General features: G+C 43.7%; 1 protein-coding gene across 1 annotated transcript; it reads right to left on the bottom strand.

Moving 5' to 3' along the window:
• Window positions 1-9,062: 9,062 nt before the first annotated feature.
• On the bottom strand, window positions 9,063-11,020 carry LOC147906032 (ADP-glucose phosphorylase-like). Its single transcript, XM_087382827.1, has 4 exons — window positions 10,248-11,020; window positions 9,852-10,157; window positions 9,370-9,668; window positions 9,063-9,148 (listed from the first exon to the last, which is right to left on the bottom strand). Exons 1-3 carry the CDS (start codon window positions 10,701-10,703, stop codon window positions 9,390-9,392), a joined length of 1,041 nt encoding a protein of 346 aa, XP_087238953.1. The 5' UTR covers window positions 10,704-11,020; the 3' UTR covers window positions 9,063-9,148; window positions 9,370-9,389.
• Window positions 11,021-22,374: the final 11,354 nt, after the last annotated feature.

Genomic DNA, 22,374 nt, shown 5'->3' with positions numbered 1-22,374 from the left:
ACCTCTCCCTCCACCTCCCAACTTCTGGCTCCCCCCAATAGACCACATAGCATATGATAACATATTGTATGCCTACTTTCAAACAAATGGTATATATTTGATGGAATCCACTTAAGAAACATCGTGTATCTTATGTGGCATCCATGTAGAACACATGTGCATCCACAATATATTATGCAATCAAATGGTGTATCTATAAACCACCTATTAGGCCATATTTGTGTGGAGGTGACCATTTTGTTGCAAATTTACCCATCATGATGTTTTGAGTGGAGGTCACCACTTATAACTTTGGGCAATTTTGGGCTTTATTAGGCCATATTTGTGTTGAAGTGACCCATTTAGTGCTCCAAAAAACCCAATTTTGGAGTTCACCAGGTGATATTTAGTGGAGGTGACTAGTTCCCAAAAAAAGTCCAAACAAAGAGAGAAAGTCCAAATTTTTTGAATAGTTTGTTAACAACGTACTCCTCAGTGGCTTGGGGGCAGCACCCCCAATCCTGGGGGTTTAGGGGCAACACCCCCAGTTGTGGAGTCTGATGATTGCTGGTAGGCCCTGGCCCTCAACGGTATGCCCTTGTGTTCGATGGTCGGTGGTCAATGGTCTTTGGCTGGTGGCAAAATTCAAGCAAACATGTGCCACTGTCCTCACACTTAGTCACGCAATGTGCTAAGTCAATATGCATGTGCCATTTCCAGCCCACCAATATGGTGGAATCGGTCTACTATGAAGGGCTATGTAAGGAGGCCAGTTCTTAAGCATCAACATCAAATGCCAATACCCCTACCTCAAGTCTTTCTCCATCCAAAGTCTATCTAGATCGCTATCAAAGCTCTATTAGAGAGCACATAGGTGGACAACACCATCAATTGTATCTTATTTGGTGATACAAAATTTTATTCTTCTCTATTGTGTCTATTATTTGGTTATTGTACTACTGTTGTTGTGAAACGATCTCTTCGCTGTGTCGTATTTCTATAAGGCTATGGGGATTCTGCCATGGTTGGTACTATCTTCATCTATGGGATTGGTAGCTGGAGAAGATCATCGAGGTTGGTATGCACAGACACACAAGTGGGTTGAGAGATTGGGGCTCCACATGGACAAACTGCCTCCCTTACAGTACAACTTAGATGATCCTTCCATCCTGCTCAGAGGCCATGAGGCCAACCAGGTCATTCGAGAGGATCTCCTGCAGCTACGTACATTCAGGACTTGGTTAGCAGAGAGAGAGCTTCCAGTGAAGCTTAGCTTCTATAGAGATCACTGCTTGCGCATCTCTGAGGAGGGTTTCATCATCCCACCAGAGTACACTCAGATCCATCACCACATTGTATGAGGATCTCTATTGGCTAGTTTTGGGTCTCATCACATCAACTTTGTATCGAGAGTGGTACCCAGCTGAGGGGATAACCAAGGAGCTACACATATGTACACTGTGTGATCAACAGGAGGTTGAGTCTAAGGAGCACTTCACATTCAACTATTTAGTGTACTACGACATTCGCGGCTGCTACCACAGACTCTTTTGGGAGGGCTTTGAGTCCCTCTCCAGACTTCTCTCATACCTAAGTCAGAGGTGTCTAGCCGCCTACATTCATAAGATGGCCCGACATAGGGAGAACCTACTCAAGACAAGCAGGCAAGCCTCAGGCACACGGGTTGACACAAAGTAGTAGGATCATGAATTTCTTCCAGTTGCACCATGGGGGCCACCCTATGGATAGCATACAGAACAGAGATCTAGAGCCTGAGGTTTGCCACACCAGACGGAGGATGGATAATTAGATCACATTGGGGGACCTCCCTTCCACGTTTAGGCCTGGGACACATCCTACAGGGGTCACAGTGGCCCTTGTTTGGGCAGAGCCAGCATCAAGCGATTGAGACATGCAAAACCCACAAATAGTAGCCAACACTCCACTACTGGTTACATCTTAACATAGCCTCGTCTCCCATGACACCCTCATTGTACTTTACCCTGGTTTGATGATGAGGATCATGTTAGTTTCCCCCCCGTTTCCCTTCATGAGGATGACATCACATCATTGATGATGATGGTTTCCCCTCATGAGGATGACATCACATCATTGATGATGCTCATTTTAGTAGGTCCACCCTTACTGTGATTTGTATCAGGTTTTCTTTTAGTCTCATAGACCCATTGGTCTTCCGAAGACTCTAATAAAATTTCTTTCTTTCTTTCTTTCTCTCTCTCCACTCTACCATCCCTCCCTTGTGACCCCCGTTACCACATCTACTTCTACTCCACTCACCTCTCCCTTATTGATGGCTCTCATTCCCCTACGATTCTCCTTATTGCCTCTCCCTCCACATCATCACCTCTCAAAAGAGGAGGCTCCTCTCCATTCACCCTCCAAGCCTGAATCTAGTCAGTTGCCTTCAAATATGGTGGTGGCGGATTAAGTTGGCCTCCACGCACGAGATGGTCCAGTGGAAGGTATCGAGCATGACCTCCATAAACCATTTTTCTCATATGTTTGGAGTGTCGTGCAAGCAGTATCAAACCATTCCGACAAACAGGACAAACATGGCACCCACTTATTGCAAGACCTACATGTGTGCATGAATGTGTTAGTATAAGACATGTGCTAGAAAGAGAGTCATAAAAGTATCATTATACATGTAAAGACACAACCACGTACCTGTGCACTCATATCTTGGGTAGTCATGCATGGTCCACATCAAGATTCCCCTGACCAAAATGTCATTGGTATGTCTGTGAGCTTTTGAAATATCAAAGACTTGCACTCCTCTCCATAAGATCTGTAACTCCTCTATCAAAGGTGCCATGTACACATCTATATTTTTTTCCTTGTACTTCCCTGGCATAAGCAGTGCAAGCATGAGGTGTCCCTTCTTTATTGTTAGCCAATGTAGGATATTGTAATTCACCAAGACTATAGGCCATGTCGGCCAAGATGTCGAGCGTAACCCGACAGGGTTCACGCCATCCATGGCAAGCCCAAGATGTAAGTTGTGTGGCTCCCTCGTAAAGTCCGGCCACTGATTGTCTATTTGCTTCCAAGTAGCACAATCTATAGGAATCCTCAATGTGTCATCAATGGACTGATGTGTAGCATGCCAAGTCATCAACTCCGCTATGGATTTGCATTGAAACATGTGTTGTATTCTAGCAATGATGGGTGTCTCAAGACTTTTACTGGGATCTGCTCAACCTACAAGTCATCTCTATATTGTTGTTTCCCACACTTCGGACAACTAGCGAAATCTCCATGCTCATGATGAAAGAGAACACAATCATTATGACAAGCATGGATGGTATCATAATCCATACCCACCATTGTTAAAATCTTCTTTGCTTCATCTCTCGATGCGGGCATGGTATTTGGTGCAGGCAACATCTTCTAGAGCAACCTATCACAATTAAACATACATAGGCTTCGAATAATGAGAAACTATGATGATTCTCAAAATAAACAATATCCAAATTATGAGATAAATTAATGCAGGAGCTAACCTCATTAAGGCCGAGACACTTGTATCGGACCACCCATACTTTGCTTGCAGATTCAAGTTTTGATATCCCAACACCCTCGTATAATCGTGTTGATTGCAACTCTCACATATTGGCCTCAGACTAAGATAACACGTATACATGTGACGTAGTGCCCCTAAAAATAGAATCCATAATGTCCACCATACCCTCGTCATCATCTGGCACATCTGACACACCTAGGAGACTATCTTTCTGCTCAAAGTGTGAAGGTATACGTGCACCCTCACCACCTCCTCATCCTGTCTCAAGGTTTTATGTAAATATAAGATCATGTCTCAAGGTTTCGTGTCGTATATGCATGAAATATTAATCACGAACTCAAATAGCATTGACTTATTGATGATCCATCACCATGTGTACCATCAACGGTGGGTGCTGGTGTGGGCTCCTCCCCACACATCCGCAAACAAGTGGCGCATGACAATAGAGCATTGATGTCGTACTTCTTGCTTGCAATGAGTGCAATGATAATACAACCTCTCTGTAAGCCACTCCGCGCTCCCAAGCGTTGGCGCATCATCTAACGAGCTTCCACTCATCCCTTCCATTTGCACACCTCCAAAATCACGACACAAAATGCAAGGGAATCCACTCAAGATCCAAAAAATAGCCACCCATGAGCTATTTCCTTCTCTTGCTAGATTTAGTGTCCTGTACCATCGCTATATACTGATGTTATACCCTGTTCCATCGGAAATAGGATATATAGAGTCGCCATATAGCAACGGAAATAGGATATATAGAGTCGCCATATAGCAACGGAGCAACGCCACTAAATAGCGAAGTTAGAAGCTAAAACTCGAAACCCCGTGCATCCTCGACCCTCACAACTCTATTGTGGGAAAAGCAAAAAACTCTCCTCCTTCATTATATTCGGTGACCTCACTTTCCTCCAACCTCTTTCCCACACTCCTCACCCCTACCCAACCCCTCTCCCAACACTTGTGCTCCCTCTCCAACCTTCTCCCTCTATGCTTGTGTGAAAGGATGTTTTTCAAGGTGTATCTCTTTAAGCAATGTAGGTTCATTTTTTGTGAGATTTCATTTTGTGAGTGTTGAAGCATGTTTCTCCTTGCATTGCTAAGCCCATGTGCTAATTTTCATGCTTGATTTTCAGAGTTGAAGGAACAAAAACGAGATTTGGTGAAAGAAAGAAGGCTCACCTCTTCTTTTTTTGGTATTTCTCTACTTCCTCTTTCCCTTCCTTTTGTGCTTCTCCTTATTTGTAGGCTTCTCTTTTTGATTCCACTTAGTCGACTCCTCAGGGGCCTACCCCTGCGACTACCCTTGGACCGACTCCTCTTGTGCCTAGCAGTACGACTACCCCTCGAGGAACTCCTTTGCTAGCAGCCCATGGCTTCGTCGGGAGTCCCGACGAGTTTGTCGCATCCATGAGCGATGCGGAGGCAGTGAGATTTCCCTCTCCTACACCCCTCGGGGGTAGATCAGGGCCATCGACGGCTGGACCTACTCGATAGCCATCCCTTGTAGCCCCTTCAACCAAGGGGTCGTCACCTGGGCATGCATACCCATCATAAGGGAAGGAAGACTAGGAAGGGTCGAGGCTGTTGTGGTGACTCGAGGGGATGGAGATGAGTCAGCACACACACATCCCTACAGGTCTCCACTTGGTCATGAGACCCAATATGAGTCAGGTGTCTTGCCCTCTTCCACTCCCACTCCCTCTACTACTCCTCGCTCCGTAAGTGCTCGTAGTACCACCCCTTGCTCTAGCTCTGCTACTGCCACTCCCACTCCCCCTTTCCCACCTGAGGACATGTACTATGAAGTCACTAGTGGTGGAGAGATAATAGGAAATAAAAAGGGCAAAGAAGTGCTGGCCACCATGAGGCGATTGATGAGCCACCACCAATACCCTAACCCCTCCAATTGGGAGTTCAATGACAATTACATGCGAGAGCGCATGTGTGCTGTCTTCAAACATCGTAGGTCAATCTTGCAAACTTCCATCGCGAAGAAGAAGGCTAAACCCAACTGGGTAGATAAAGCTGACTGGAAGTTTTTGAAGAAGGAGTACAGGGACCGTCCCCAAAAGTTCGACAGTTAGAGGAGGGTCATTGTGAGGAGACGGCTGGACACCGTAGGTACTTTGCACCTCGGAAATGGCGGAACGGCCGCGTTCAAGGCATGGGTGGTAAGTCTATTTCTTCTCATTTAATTTATTATTCTATTTGTTTTATTACATATTACATGCACTTTATCTAACTCTCGTAATTTGGGTCCCCAACAAGCTGCGATGGGTTACCTTCCCACAAACGAAGAGACGAGATGTGCATTCTGCATAGGAGAAAAGCCGTGGTTTATTGAGATGGAGGCACAGGGAGCGACAAGCTGAGGTGGCTGCTTGCTCGGTATAAGTCTACTCCTACTTGTAATCTCACTTTTAAAATTATTTTATTCTTTAAGTTCCAATCTGATTTTCAATTAATATGGTTTCACTCTTAGGGTGCAAGCTCGAATGTCCCATCAGCAGAGATGAGCGGTGATGACGAGGAGGCAGAACTCAAGGGATTTAGCTTAGATGACTTTGACGAGGGCCAGGGATCAGGCGGAGCTCATGAGGGCCAGAAATTAGCCTAGGGCAACGATGACAATGGCGATGATGACGATGACTCTGACGATTCGAATGAGCAACAGCAGCAATAGTAGTATTAGTAGTAGTTTGTATATACTTCGGCATGTATATGCTTTTATCTATCATCTCGTTTGAGCAATTTTGTATCACCCTTTTTGAAAGGAAAATTTTGTAACAAACAAGGTTGTATATACTTCGGCATGTATATGCTTTTGTCCCTTGGCTCATTTGAGCAATTTTGTATCACCCCTTTCACAAGGAAAGTTTTGTAATAAACAAGGTTTGAGAGTTTTATCTCGCCTGTGTGCTTGTAAACATTCTTTTGTAATGCCAAAAAAAAACATTAGTGGGGAAAAACAAGGCTTGCTGTGGTCCTATTTTGCCCCACTAATGTTTTTTTAAAGCTTTGTCAAGGGTCAGTATATACCGACAGTTTACTAGTGTCGCTATATATCAACCTTTACTAGAGTCGCTATATAGGTATGCTTATATAGCAACACATGTTTTTCAACATTAATAGTGACGTAAATAACGACCTTTGCACCCGTTAAAAAAAACTTTTTAGTGTAAAAAAGGTCGGTATTTTCGTATGAAAACGGCCTGTGCCTTATAGTGATAGTTAGATTTTTGTGCAAAAGCCAGTGATCAAGGACAAAGAGTGGTTCTATATGAGAGAAAGAGAGTGTTTGAGAGAGTCGAAAGAATTTTGATGAAGTATATCAAATGGTGGATTTTATATACATACTGTTCATCATTGTGTATTGGTGGATCCATAGTAGTGTTCATAATCATCATCTTTCAATTCAATACCATTCAGATCGTATGATATCATCATTCATCCAAAACTTTTTGGGCCAAAAACCATCCACCAATTGTGTGTTGTGTTTGGTGCTCACATTGTCAAGTACATTTCTAATATCCACCCAATGTGCAATATAAGGAGAAATAAATTTTTGAAATAGATCTCAAAGTTTGCATGAAACCCAACATCATTTGTTACACTTGCATCTCCAATCACCAACATGAAATCCCTCATGGTATTTTAGAACTTAAAAGGCTTGATCATATCCTCAATGCAAAGGCCTTCAAGGCTCTCCATATAGCTTAAATTCATGAGTATTCAAGCACACGCAGCTCTCTAGAACCCCTAGACTCTCAAACATTCTCTTTCCATGCTTGTTGATGATTCAAATGATAAACTCATTTTTTATGTTAAAAGGTAGTCACTTCTAAGATTGAAATGAAAGAGATGGCGAATGTTCACTATTTTCTAGATGTAGAAACATGGAAAATGACAATGGCATTAAAGTAAATTCATTGAAAACACTCACCAACTCCCATAATATACAAGATTATACTATCAACTTATGATAGATCTCCTAATATAGATCATGTTGATTGCATACAACTCATTAGTAGCTTGATCTACTTGACAATCTCCAAGCTAGTATTTCTTCCTTAGTTGGCGTTCCTACTTCATTCATCAGAAATCCCAAAAAGAAATTTCTTGATGTCTTCAAAGGATTACTTGACTACCTCAGAATCACATGAGACTATGGTTTGAAATATGACGTATCTCACCTTCTACAAATAAACCAATGCTAATTTGTTCACAAAAGATGCACAAATGGATTCTCCTTTAGTCTTGATTGAACAACCTTTTCATCATTGGAAACTTGCCATGGAAAAGCAAGAAATAGCCAAGTATTTCTTGATGATAGAAGTTGCACTAATGGATTTTCCTTTAGTCTTGATTCAATAATCTTGTCATGGAAACTTTATGAGGACAAGCAAGAAATAATCAAATTTTTCTGTAACATCAATGGAAGCAATGGCTTGAAGTTTTAGCTTAGGGACATACTTACTTTTGTATCACATGATCATTCATTGACTTTTGCATCATTAGCTTAGCTAGAATGATAAACAACATGTATTACTTGAGGAAATCCAAAACATTTTTGGAAAGAATCCTCTACTTACCTAGTGCATAGTGCAATTTAGGATGGGGTGTTAGAAAATATGGTAAATTTCATTCAACCAAGTGTAGTTCTAATAGGACCAAGAGGAATAAAGGGAACAGCCTTTATCCTCTCATTTCTCCTTCTTCATTGTCATGTATAGTTCGTTGTGTGTATGTGGACCCCCTTGCCATCCCACAACTTCAATAAATTCTCTTACCATAAGAAGTTTCTACCACCCCATGTAGCCCTCTTCAGGCTCTTCTCTACCTTTCCCCCAGTTTTTTATTTTAGCTAGGTAAGTAGCCTAATCTCCTCTTCCCTCATGCACTATGAGCTTTCTAGCATCTAATGTAGGCCCTCACAGTCCCTTGTGCCCTGCACTTTGTGGTTTGTGCATGCACATCCCTTAATAACCTACAAATTAAATTAAAGCTCAATGAATTAATCTTCATCAAGTCATAGTGATTCAGCATTACAAATTTAGAAAGCCATCATAATTTAATTTTAGGCTCTAAATCATAATGGCAAATCAAAATCAAACATTACGATGCTAGGAATACTTACAGAACGAGATAAAGTCATCCCTTCATAGCAAGGCCATGCTTTCACCTATAAGAGGAAGGCATTTGCATGATGGTTCCTTGTGTTTATTATTTTATAGTCTGAGGACATCACTTTAAAAAGCATGTTTCCCTCATCTAGATATGCACACTAATTGTTCATGACATAAGAAGATCAACATTACAAAGGGATTGAAATATGTGGGGTCTAAGACCTTACGAAGCATGTGCCAAAGTGACGTACACAAGATATATATATTTTTTTGATAGCGTGAACTAATGAATAGTTAAATGTTTTGATACAATAATTCAAGAATGTTCTGACACCAATAATAAATGTTCTAATACAATATGTTTCAAGAAAATTGATATTATATGTATACTCCATATGCTATTCATGTACCCTTGCCGCATCAAGTTTTCCATGTGTTGCAAGTGCTCTTTTTGAGGTGGCTCGAGGTAGATCCTTGAACACCAATGGTCCAATTCCTAAAGCACCAATGGATGTGTATCATTACAATACAGTGTCAGAGTTTCAACTTGTAATGCATAAAAATCAACCATTTCCTAATGTGAAAATTTTCATTCTTTATATTCACCTTTTTCTTCTAGTAAGGACTAAAATCTATGTTTCTCTCAGAAGCAAATTAGAGATATTATCAAACTTTCAATATAAGAAAGAAAAAAGACAAACAAAAGTAGGAAATTACCTTATATATCGGTGAAGAGCTCAATAATTTCCAGACATCTCAATTTTACTTACATCGATATCACGAAGATCTGTAGCTGCCTTCTCAGGAAACACAGGGCTTATATGGCAGCCACTACCAAGCTCAAAACCAGCAAGTGTGATTAGGTGTGGTACAATTCGGATAGACCAATGATAGTATGGCACATGGTAGTCCTCTTGTAAGGGACTAGTGTGTAGCATATAATTGAAAGGAGCATTGTTGAAAAGATAATCCATCCTCCTAAGAGTTGATAGGAGTATGCGTGCAAGGCTTTTCAACTGTGTAAAAAGAAATAGTAAGAAGACGTGAAAATCTCTACAATCCCAAGAACACAAAATGGGTACAAATGGTATGAAACCTTCACCTTCATCTTTCAAAGGTGAACACTGAAGATTCATACTATTATAAAGGCTTTTATTCATCTTTGAAATAAGCCGATAGGACGACCACCCTTCACTTACTTGGTCATCGTTGGCATCTTCGAAGTTCGAAGCATGAGTTCGAGGCACGATCCATGATTCGTAAGGAAACCTAGGCGCGTAAGGAGCAATCACTGCATAGTCTGGATTGTAGTCGATCAATCGCTTCCCATCCAAAAGATCGTGCTTCACAATGTCGCAAAGCATGCATGTTCCCGTTTCGTCATAGCAGCTCTTGGCACCGGCGATCTCGTGCTGCATGTTTGGAGGAATGATCGGAAGTGCAATTATTTGGCTGTGAGAATGCAGCATGGATGCTCCAGCTGCACTTCCTTGGTTCTTAAAGACCTGCAAATGATTCATATGGCATGGTGATTAGACTGCTAATTCAATTGGTAGAAGGACTGGAGAGCAGGGCGCTGCGGAACGGGAATTTGCCTGAACGTATTTGAATCGATTATCCTCTCGAAAGTGGCCGATTCTAACGCGAAATGCCTTCAGAGTTTCTTCCGCGCTCTCCACAGAAAGGCACGAGAAGTTGATATCATGACCTCGCGTCTCTATGACCACCTCGTGAGACCCAAATCCGGGCATGCAGCAACTCCGAAGAGGTCCCTCGTTGTCGCTGTACCGATGCTCCGACTCCAACGAGACGGCAGGGAATTTGTTTTTCACAACGCGAACTCGCCAGTCGGGAGCATCCGTCGCTCGGCCTTCCCGGAAAGCAAAGAGCTCTGGTCCCGTTTCATCTTCGTGGTGCGGACAAAACGCGCAAGGGCCAGGCTGTGATGCAGGCTGAGGGCCGTCTACTTTGAAGTCGGAAGGGCGCTTGCCTCTCGCGGTAGACAGGATGACCCATCGATCGGAGAGGGGATCTTTGCGAAGCTCAGACATCTTCGCAGCTGCCCTTGCCCAATTCTTCGTGCAATTCAATTGGGACTCTCTCTCTCTCTCTCTCTCTCTCTCTCTTTCTCTCTCTCGCTCAAAGGTGATTTCGCACGGTAGGTCTCTCTCTCTTTCTCTCTCTCGCTCCCGCGCTCGCTTCTCCTCGTGCACTCTTCCAATCTAAATACGATTTTGTCGCAGCTCTTGCAATGAAGACTCTCTCGCAGTCGCTCTCTCTCGCTGTGTATATTCTGCCGCTCGGGAGAGTTCAAGATAACCGGCCAATTCTCCACGAAAATGTTTCCACCCACAAGGCTCTACAAGCAAGCTCGCTCTCTCTGTCTCTCTCTCGCTCTCTCTCACACACACATAGACAAATGGTTTCTCCCTTCGCAGGCAACTTCAACTGCCATTCTTTGGTTGCGCGTCGCCCGCGTCTCTGCACCGTCGGCAAATCTCAGTCCGCAAGCAAAAATGTCCCTACGCGGGACACGTGGCATTGGGATTGTCGAAAGCCTCCCCAATGACAACAGGACCCGTGGTAGTGTGATTTGACAGTAATGGAATTTTGTCCTCGAAACTTTTATGTTTAGAGGCTAACGTTTGTGTTTAAAGGCTAGAGTCCTCCGCATTGAATGCATCTTGGCCATCGGCTACAGAAGGGCACGAAATCTTGCACGTCCATGATCCGTTGCACGGGTGTGTAAACATCTCTCATTGCACGGGTGTGTAAACATCTCTCAGTTACTTGGCCTTAAAATAACTTGCATATGACTTCTACATCTTCGAGCAAAAGATTCTTCTGTATCCATATCGAAGGCACCAACACTCCAAATTCAAAAGGTTAGGGAGGAAAATGTATGCATAACTTAAAGAGGAGGTTACTAAAGTGAAAAATATAAAGTGCTCTCTATATGCCAAAGAGCGTGAACTTTACCTTGGAAGATGGCAATGACAATTTCCAAAGTCATTTTTCTTAATGGGAAGCATTGATTACATTGAACATACTCTAGATAAGGGGCGGACACAGAGAAAAGCAAAAAATATATTTACTATCATAGCATGGAAGGCAACATAACCTTTAAGTTGACATGGTAGGGTTGAATAAGTTCTGCATAAAGGCTCGCTAGCCCTCAATCTAGGAATTTACATCTACATAAAGGCTCGCTAGTCCTCAATCGAGGAATTTACATCCAAAAGTTTATGAAGGGCTTCTCAATCCTCAATTGCGTGAAATGAAGTTCCAACACACGTTTATTTCATTTGTCCTTATGCAATTGAAGGAGAACTCACTTAACAATTGGCTTGCTTTAATGCTCGGTGGCTACCATTGTGGCCCATGTTGAGCTCTCTAGAGCCAAACTTTCACCACTGTGACATATACCATTTTTTCTAAATATGAATAGAGGTAGGGTGCTTTAAAACATGACTTTTGTGACATATACCATTTTTTCTAAATATGAATAGAGGTAGGGTGCTTTAAAACATGACTTTTGATGTAAAAAAAACAGTGCTAGGCAAATGTCATGAGAGTGCAAACTCATCTTTTCCACATTCAATAACAAGTATGCTCTCTCTTTGTCTAACATATCTAAGCCCCTCAAAATTTAATAAATGACTCTTGACTTTCAAGGCTTAAACATCCAAGGCCCTCCATGATACGTGTTGATTTCGCTTCACACACACACACACACTCCCCATTTGTTCCAATCCTCAAATTGTTGGCAAAAATATTATTAATAGAAAAGTATAAAAGTGTACAAAGAAAGGTTAAAGGGCAGCCTTCATGTAGAAAGGCAATGACAACTACTCCCAAAACTTGATCATAAACCTCAGATCCTCATTTCTCCTTCCAAAAAACTATGATGTCCTCTTAAAGTCTGTCATGAAATCTTGAACTGGCATTCTTGCAATGGGTGCCCTCTTAAAAACCACCTTGTTCATGAAAGACCAAATCTGCATATTGACTAGGCTCCTTGCCAGCTGCCATAAAGCATACAAGGCATCATTCATTCTATTTTTGTCTCCTAGGAACGCCACCTTCCATCTGAGATTAAAGAAGGTTTGAACATATCTAAATCTTGAAACTATGCCCCTCCATATGTCACGAACTAGCACACACTCCCAAAGCAAGTGGTAATGCATTTCTCTACATAAAAACGAGCACGAGAAACCTTCAGGTTCCACTTGGAGATCCTAGCTCTAACAGGTAGCTTACCCACTAGCGCCCTCCACAACATCAATTTAATTTTAAATGAGGGAGTATCCTTCTAGGCTCTCTGCAGTCTCATGGTCCAAACGCCAAGCCTATCCAGAGGGGCAACAACTTTCCACTAATCCCGTACCACTATGGAGCCCTGTAGTGGCATCTCCTTGTTGAAGTCTTTTAAGCTTAGTTTTGAGAACGACTTGCTCGATTTCCATAAATAGCCTCTATAACCAGTATCTTCTTTAAAGATGTGACTGGTACACCAATCTTCTCTAATCCTCTCCAAGAGAGATCCAACCACTACACATTCGAAATTAGATAAAGCAAAGGTCCGTTTGATACTGCATATGTCTAGCCATTTGTGTCTTTCCGGATTCCAAACTTCCCTAAAAGTCCTCAGCCCCTTTCTAAACATTCATGCCGCCATTTTAGGATGGCTAATAATCAGAGCAGGGCCCTCATTAAAGGCATAATCTATTAACCAATTGGACCTGCCGAGGGAGGCATCTCCATGACATTGTAGGGATCTGAGGCCTGCTCAACTTCCAAATCTGTATCATTCTGGCCATAAAATTAGATTGAGGAATTCTAATAGGCATCTCTAACAACACAACATCCTGCCACGGATAACAAATCCCCTTTGTAGCATTAAGGCATATCAGCTCCCTTGCAATCTTAGCCCACGGCTTCTCTCCATGCAACTAAGAGCAACCACTTCGAGCGCAAAGCTTCATTTTTTGTTTTCATTCTCACCCTCTTCTCACCAAAGCGTCCTACACCTTTTCCTGCGACCCCATTTATCTCCTATCAATGAACTCACCGCTATCAGTGCTCTTAATGCCACTGCCCGGTCATCAAACTTGCCTTTCAATTGTTGCTGCAGATCACTTCCGACACAATTTCCTGCGTCTCGATCCTATTCATCTGTCTCTCTCCTATTCACTGCTTGCCTTTTCAATAGTAATACCCCGTGCACTAAGTAATAAGGAGACGGGGCTGAAGACTTTGGAACCGTCGTTCATTGGTGTAACTGAGAGTCTGGAAAACGGAAGTCTGGAGAGTTGGGGCCCGAACTAAATGAAAAAGCCCCGTCAATTCCGTGCCCGCTGCAGTCTCTATCTGTTGCACATCTTCTCGTAGTCTCCATGTAGCAACTGTTCCAATTATCGCATTGCTTTGGACGCCGGTTTTGTCAGCATTAAGAGACGGACGGACTGAGACCACGCAGTTGCTCACACCAAACACGCCGCTTCGCGCAGGTTGATGAAGCACGAACGGTATTTACGGACTGTACAAGATGCAGCTATCCAGAGAGTAAAAAGCGTAAGTTCGAAATCTAAATTGATATTTTCAAATTACATTTAGACATTGTTCCTGCCAACCCGGGTGCGGTGGCGGTGTCACACGATCATGGTGAAACGGATGCCCGAGCTTGAGCAGGGATCCATTTCGACATTCGGAGTCGAGATGTGAACTGGTGGAGGTGTGGATACCGGGTTAGCGTGTGAACAGGGTTTGTTTGTTTTTCTAAAAAATAAAGATGAAGTGCCGATTTAATTAATAGAGTGGTCAGTCCCAAGTAAGTTTCAACCGCTTGAAGCAATTATATGGTGGTAAACCAAGCACTTTTGGATGCAAAAAAGAAAGCAAATGATTTTTAAAAGGAGGTTGGGCAATTAAAAGGCAACTTTTGTAGGATGATCTCCATAAATAAAAATTTGAAATATAACTTTTTTTTAAAAAATCATGGAAATTCACAAAAGAGTTTCAACCCTCCACTATAGCACTACCTCCTTAACCTCTAAGGAGGTAGTGCTAATTAAAGGGACTACCAGACTTTATGAAGAATTTGTGGAGTTATTTTATTCTAATCACTTGCTCTCTAGGAATTACACTCTTGCTTTGTGCTTCTCATGCATGCTCATTAGCTTGCATTAGATAGTACCCAGCATAATTGTGAGGTTGATACAGTTTTCGTGGTTTCTAATTATGTCTTTGCTTATGATCATATGGACCATATATCTCATGACCTACTTGTCTTGATCATACTAACATTAGTTTTCTAAGCTTCTCCTAAGTTGGCAATATGAAGGAGAGTGGAGCTTGGAGAGCGCAATCCGTTCTCAGCGAATGGATTGGAGGCAGCCCAAAAAGACTCTGAAGCGTGCATGTAAGTCCAATCAGTCCCAAGTTATGTGCTACATGAGTGCTAGTGGGGGGGGGGATGACAGTACCTTGGAGGAGGTAGAGAGAAGTGATGGGGTGCCTACAATGGTTGATTGATAGCCAAGACGCCCCCTCATATGTTGAGGTTCTATCGAAGAAACTTCAAGGTGGCTTATTCTGATGGATGACAAAGACGCTAGGAAAATCTTGCATGCCAAGTAGGTGCGTCAAGCCAAGGAAGTGGTGCATAAGAACTAGTTTGAAATAGATCGCTGCCTGTGAGCTCCAAGTCAAAGACTCTAAGCTAGCCTCTCAAAACGGGGAGTTTTTCTTTTTTTAATGAGACATGTTCTATCAATGGGGATGAGCTCAAGCAGTTTATGGCTCACGAGTGCGAACTAGCTATGTGGCTAGATTCCTTGGAAAAGGTTTTTGCTTTGTTCGATGTGTTTCAGAGGATGTTCTTAAATGACTTCGTGGGGGGGTCTTTCATGTTCGCAGGTGCTTTGGTGTCGATGCTACCCGTTAGAGTTGTAAAGTAATTTATCGATTACTAGGGCTGAAATCTTGTTTGTGGAACTTGAGAGGCTTGCAATAGAACGAAACACAAAGGGGGTCTCTCAGTAGTGAGAAGAGCTAGATCTGAGATTGTGATATTCCAAGAGCCTAACTACAAGTGTGAGGATAGTGTATGGTTTGTACGTTGTCAAACAGGTTACCAAGTATTTGTGAATTGCACTTGTCATGGTAAAGGTGGCATTGGAGTGCTTGTTCAAAAACCTGTGCTTGTTGTCAAAGAACTCTTTAGGGACGAGGAGGGATGGTTGATTAACGTGATGGTCACCCTAAAGGGCTTTGAATTCAAGGTAGCAAGTGTCTATGCACCCAATCATCTGTAGATAAGGGGAGAGTGTTGGATATGTTTGAACACAAAAAATAGTAGGTAGTCGTTGGATTTTAGGGGCAGATTGGAACTTCATGGAACGTAGCAGTGATAGGTCTCATCCAATAAACTCCCCACTAGATTAAAACCGGAGTCTTAGAATGATGTGTGCCTCTATCAATGATTATTCGACTATATCGACCTCAACCCTTTTGTATTCGAGAATCTTGTATGATAGTGGGCGATCCTGAAGAAAATTGCTTCGTCAAAGGGATAGATATCTTTAAAAACATACTCAATCTGTCGACATGTCTCAATCATGTTCACTCCACAGGGGGCAAGGTTTATGCTATTTGGTTTAGACCTTGACAAAGCCTATGATAGGGTGAACTGAGACTATTTGCTTGTAGCTCTTGATAAGTTGGGTTTGGTCCCAACTTCAAGATAATGGTGGCTTGCATCTTTGGGAATGCTTCCATGGTCCTTTGTCTTAATGGGGGAGGAGTAAGTCATTATGATCTTAAGAGGTCGGTTTGCCACCATGGGTGCCTTCTAGCCCCTCTCCTCTTCACCATCAGCACTGTTTCTCTGATTCACATGTTGAAATGGGAAAGAGATGTAGGGAGTCTAAAACGGGTGGATTCTCCTTCTAGAAATCAATTGTGTGTGCACTTGTTTGCCGATGCCATGATGTCTTCTCCTTTGGAATACCATGCTAGTGTGACTAACCTTCTAGAAATCCTGTAGAGTGTTTGCCAAGGATCTGGATTCTTGTATAAGTCGAAGAAAAATTTTGTACTAAGGACAAATTATGGTCCCCCTCTAGACTTTTGTAATAAGGACAATTAAAAACACACTATTCAAAAAATTTGGACTTCCTTGCTTCATTTGGACTTTTTTCCTGAACTGCTGGTCACCTCCACTCAATATCACTTCGTAGACTCATAAATTGGGTATTTTGGAAATACTAGGTGTGTAAGTTCCACATAATAAACCTAAAAATTTTCCAAGTTTGTAAGTGGTGACCTCTACTCGATACATCATGTGGGTAAATTTGCAAAAACATTGATCACCCCGACACAAATATGGTCTAATAAAGCTTAAAATGTTGTCCACCTCCATTGAATATGTAATCTACGGAAAGGGTTTGTTGATTTCAATATATAGGGGCATATAGATACACCATTTGATTGTATGAAAAGAGTTTGTTGAATTCAATATATAGGGGGTGTATAGATACAACATTGATTGAATAATATATTTAAAGGTGGTATAAAGATACACAATTTTTCAGGAACAAGGCATATAATATATTATCCTATGCTTCTGAGTCTCCTTTATACGATCAAGACTATGTATTTGTCCAAAGGTTACTCCTTCATTCTTCTCATATAAGACCACATCTAAACCCTCAGTTAGGGTAAATATCTGTAAATTTGAGAAAATAAGATTAGCAGAAAATCTAACAAATCTCTAATTTATAATATTTGATCCTAGAAATGCTCAATTTTTATATCAAATCAAGAACAAAACCATTCCTTAGCCCTCCTAAACTCTAGACTCTAAACCTTAGAGTGTAAATCATAAATCCTAGATCTTAAAGCCTTTAAAACCCTAAATCTTAGACCCTATACCCTAAACCCTAGACCCTGGACCCTGAACCCTAGACCATTAACCCTTACTCCTAGACCCTAAAACCTAGACCTTAAACCCTAGACCCTCAATTTTAAACCCTAGCCAAACCCTAAAATACAAGCAATAATATGTAAAATATTTTGATTTAATCAACAGGCTAGAGTGCACCCAACCTGTTGCAGGGTGGGGGTGCACCCAACTTGTGCTCAAATCAATAAAAAATACTGATTTGAGAAATAGGATGGAGTGCACCCAACCTATTGCTTAAATCCTCCTCCCGCTCCCCCTTCCTCCTCCTCCCCCTCCCTCCCTCCCTCCTCCCTCCCTCCCTCCTCCATGCCTGCTCCTCCTACCCTCCACCTCCCTCCCTCCTCCATGCCTGCTCCTCCTCCCCTCCTCCTCCACTGCTGCTCCTCCTCCCCCCTCCCTCCTGCTCCTCCCTCCCTCCTCCTCCATGCCTACTCCTCCTCACCCTCCACACCTGTTGGTCCGCCCCCCTTCCCTCCTCTTCAACTACTGGTCCTCCCTCCCCCATCCCTCCTCCTTGCCCTCCCTCTTCCTGCGTGCTGCTCCTTCAAGCCTACTTCTCCACACCTTCTCCTTCTCTACACTCCTTTACTCATGGCACCATTTGAGGACGTCTCCAACAAGTACTCATGTAAAGTTGGAGGCTGAATATATGCAAGCACACGTACTCTAGGATTGAGGGGAGCTTCCAAAATCCACATTCTTCGTTCGCAAGGAAAGAAGCATCTCGACATTTGGGTAGAAGAATCCTTATATCCTTTAGATCCTGCCAACCAAAAGAGCCCTTCTTTCCATACAATGCATGAGCTCGTTCAGTTTGTTGGAAATGGACATGCAGGGTTGCTTGGTTATTGCAATTCATTAAACAATGCTCAATAATTGGAGCTATGCAAGCAAATGAGATGCACAGAGCCCAAGCAGAGATGCTAGCACATTTAGGAAATAGCACCATCGTGAGACCATTATTGCATCGCATAACTCTATGTAGGCTCTTCAAAGGAAGAACCAGGATCTTCACGATAAAGCCAAAGCATTGGAGTTAGAGCAAAATGCATTGGACTTGGAGTGACATAATGTTAACCCTGTGGCAACAAGGCCCAGAAGTGCAGTCTAGGACAACAATTATGAGAGCATTGTGTGTGTAGAGTAGAGGCGAAGCTCCGCTTGTAATATCTTAATCTTGAAAGATAGTATAATAAATCTTTAAGGATGAGGATAGCCAAAATCCTCTCTAGAAAAGATCCAATCATACTTGCAAAATTAGGATCTAAAGAGAGAAATACTAAATCTAGAGAGAGAAAGACTAAAAGCCAATACTTTTGGAGGTCCCTCCACTTTGTGTAGAGGCCCAAAAGGTCCCCCCACTTTGTGTAGAGACCCAAAAGGTCCCCCCGAAAAGTGGAGAGACCATACATGTATAAATATCTCTCAAATGGAATGAAGCTCCCACTCTTTGGGATTCAGTGTTCAAGCTCACTATTGTGTTCATGCGATTGATTTCCATTGCGTCCATGCTCTCTTACACTATCGTGTTCTAGCATGCCCTTACCCTTGTACTCTCTACCCTTGCACTCTCTACCCCTCCTCCTTCCTCCCTCTTCCTTCCTCCTCCTCATCCTCCTCCCTTCCCCTCCTCCCTCCCTCCCTTGAACTCCCTCCTCCTCCTCCTCCTCCCTTCTCCTCCATCCCCTCTTCCTCTCTCCCTTCTCCTCCCATCTCCTCCTTCCTCCCTCCCTTGAACTCCCCCCTCCTCCTCCTCCCTTCTCCTCCATCTCCTCTTCCTCCCTCCCTTCTCCTCCCATCTCCTCCTTCCTCCCTCCCTTGAACTCCCTCCTTCTCCTCCTCCCTTCTCCTCCTTCCTCCCTCTCTTGAACTCCCTCCTGCTCCTCCTCCCTTTTCCTCCATCTCCTCCTCCTCCTTCCTCCTCCTCCTCCCTTCTCCTCCTCCTCCCTCCTCCCTCCTGCTCCTCCCTCCCTTCTCCTCAACCCTTACCCCTCGAATCCGCGAAGGAGACTAGCTCTCCACTCCTCAACCTTGGACTCCTCCTAAACCCTGCAACCCCCTCTGAACCTTGGAACCCCTAGTTAACTATCTCAACCTTGTCCCCACTTCTAACCCTGAAATCCCCTTCTAAACCCTTGAACTCCTGTGGAGGCAAGAGCCTCCATCAATCATTATAATCAAGCCCTCTTTCTCATTCACGTACGCATGAGATCTGCTTTCCATGCTTTAGCCTACACCTCTCAACGAAACACGACCTGAGAACCTATGCTACACTTGTGAACACCTATGCTACAACGAGCAACAACATGACTATAGGTGACCAACACCCTCCGAATCTACACTTGGGTAAAATAGAGACAACATTTGGCACCGCTGTCAAGGAGGTTAGCGCCTGAAGTGAAAGCAGGGCATGTGCTTGCATGTGTGAAAAAAGAACCCCCTATGAAAAACCATACTAGATACATCCCTCAAGGCAAAGGAGTGAAAAAATGCTTCCAAATAATGCAAAAGGATAATGTTGACTTAAAAATCACATTAATACACTAAAGTCCCAAAATTAACCCTTAAACCCCCCACATCCTATAAAAGCAACACCAACCCCCCTCATTTCTTCCCCCACCCTTCTGTCTCTTCCTTCTCCAAATTCCGTTAAGCCGCCATAACTTCCGTCTTTCTCCATTTTTTGTCCACCACCACCACCACCACTTTTTCCGTCAATCCCCCCTCCACCACCAACTTTTCCGTCACCCCCCCCCTTCCATTTCCATCTCCGCTTCCCATCATCTTACTCCCCACCACCTCCACTTTTTCCGTCCATCCCCCATCTCCCCCACTCAAGGTAACCATCCTTTTTCCCTCCACCATCTCTCTACCTCTCTCTACACCCCATCTCCCCTTATTCCCCTCCCCCTCCACCTCCCATCTCCTCCACCACCCCCCAATCTCCACCATCTCTCTACCTCTCTCTATATCCCATCTCCCCTTTTTCCCCTCCTCGTCCATCTCCCATCTCTGCCTCTATCCCCCATCTCCAACTCCCTCCACTCCACCATCTCTCTACCTCTCTCTATCCCCCACTCCATTATCTCTCTACCTGTCTCTATCCCCCTCCACCTCCACCCCCCTTCCCTCTTTCCCCCCAATCTCCATTTCCACCTCCACCCCCCCTTCCTCTTTCCCCCCCATCTCCATCTACACCTCCTTCCCCCCATTTTTTTCCCTCGTTCCCCCCATCTCCATCTTTCCCCCCCATCCCCATCTCTACCTCCACCCCCCCTTTACCCCCTCCAACCCCCCCCCTCCTTTTTTTTTTCCCTCTCTCCCCCCCATCTCCATCTCCATCTCCACCTCCACCCCCCCCCCCCCTTTTTTTTTCCCTCTTTCCCCCCCTTTACCCCCCCCACCCCCCTGCACCCCCTCCACCCTTCCCTCCATCCCCCTCACCCCCCTCTCTTGTTCCTCCACCCCCCCCCTCTCTCTCTCTCCCCCCTTCTCTCTCTCTCTCTCTTCTCTTCCCTCTTCCTCGACCACCCCCCCCTCTCCCTACCAAAAGGCCTTAAGACCAACCCCACGGGCAACTAGCCCACAAGGCGGCACCCGTGCCATGCGGCGGAGCCCGCCCACGCCAACGGTGACGGTGCCTACCTAAGGTGAAGCCCACCCGTGTGCCACGTGGCGACGCACCCGTCAAGCCTTAGCCTTAAGAGGCTAAGGCTTTAGGTGTCTTTCCCACCCCCCCCTTTAAAAAAAAAAAAGCCCATCGAAACCACTGCCCGCTGACCCCCCCCTCTGAAAAAAAAAAGAGGGTTAAAGAAACCCTAGAACTAACCTAGGTTAGGTTAGTTAACCTAGGTTATGTTAGTTATCTTAGGCTAGGCTAGATAGACTCTAGTTAGGTTAGTAAAACCTCGGTTTAGCCTAGTTAGGTTAGACTAAGTGTATTTCAGTTAGCTAGGATAGTTATTATAACTACAAAGTTAGCTTAACTTCCTTAGTTCAGTTAGTCCATCCTAGTTAGAGTTTAGGACCATCCATACCAAACTTAAGGACAAGGACCCCCCACAAAAAAGGACCATTTTTACCCTTACTTTAAACCCTCGTAACTCATCCATTTGGGACCCAAATTGAACCAGAATTTCACACACGAAAACACCACGCTACAGGGTATTTTTCCAGCCCATTGCACACCCTTTCAACATCCCTATCACTCGCTCATTTGCACCCCCATGTAGGCCTCGTTTTGCATAAATTGGCTCGTATCTTCACATTGTGACCTCCGATTAACGATCCATCTGCACCGACACAATTTCCTACACACGTAGGACAATCTTAGGCACATTATTAACATGACGGTCCCTACACAAACTAACACCACTCTAACCCTCCAAACAAAACTACATCAACAACCGCACTTACGGCGGAGACACCCTTTTCAAATCTTGCCCAATCTGCATGCAACTATGTTCCAACCAATGCCTCTGACTCCAATGCTCGCCAAATCCACATACAACTCTGCTGAATCCACCGCCCCCGACAATCCTCTATACCGAATCCCCCCCTGAGATTCAATCACTCCCTTTAACTACTCCATGCCACAACATGGTGGGATGTCGTTGCGACAATGATGAGGATATTGACCTCAATGCAGAGGCTAATAATTTCTTTAAATAAAGAAATAATAACACTCAAGGCAAGCGCCCCTTGGGAAAAATAGAACTTTCCAAATATAATGGTAGGGGAGATCCAGCCTGATTCCT

The sequence above is a fragment of the Dipteris shenzhenensis genome, chromosome 1 (genome assembly GCF_047967505.1).
Source record: "Dipteris shenzhenensis isolate YYH24624 ecotype China chromosome 1, Dip_SZ_1.0, whole genome shotgun sequence".
NCBI lineage: Eukaryota > Viridiplantae > Streptophyta > Polypodiopsida > Gleicheniales > Dipteridaceae > Dipteris > Dipteris shenzhenensis.
This window is presented reverse-complemented; position numbering and strand designations above follow the sequence as displayed.

Excerpts from the sequence above, each read along its gene's own strand:
- LOC147906032 (XM_087382827.1), bottom strand. The coding sequence starts at position 10,703 with ATGTCTGAGCTTCGCAAAGATCCCCTCTCCGATCGATGGGTCATCCTG. Across the intron at positions 10,158-10,247 it reads ATCGATTCAAATACGTTCAG|GTCTTTAAGAACCAAGGAAG; the intron begins GCAAATTCCCGT and ends AATCATTTGCAG. Across the intron at positions 9,669-9,851 it reads AAGATGCCAACGATGACCAA|TTGAAAAGCCTTGCACGCAT; the intron begins GTAAGTGAAGGG and ends CTTTTTACACAG.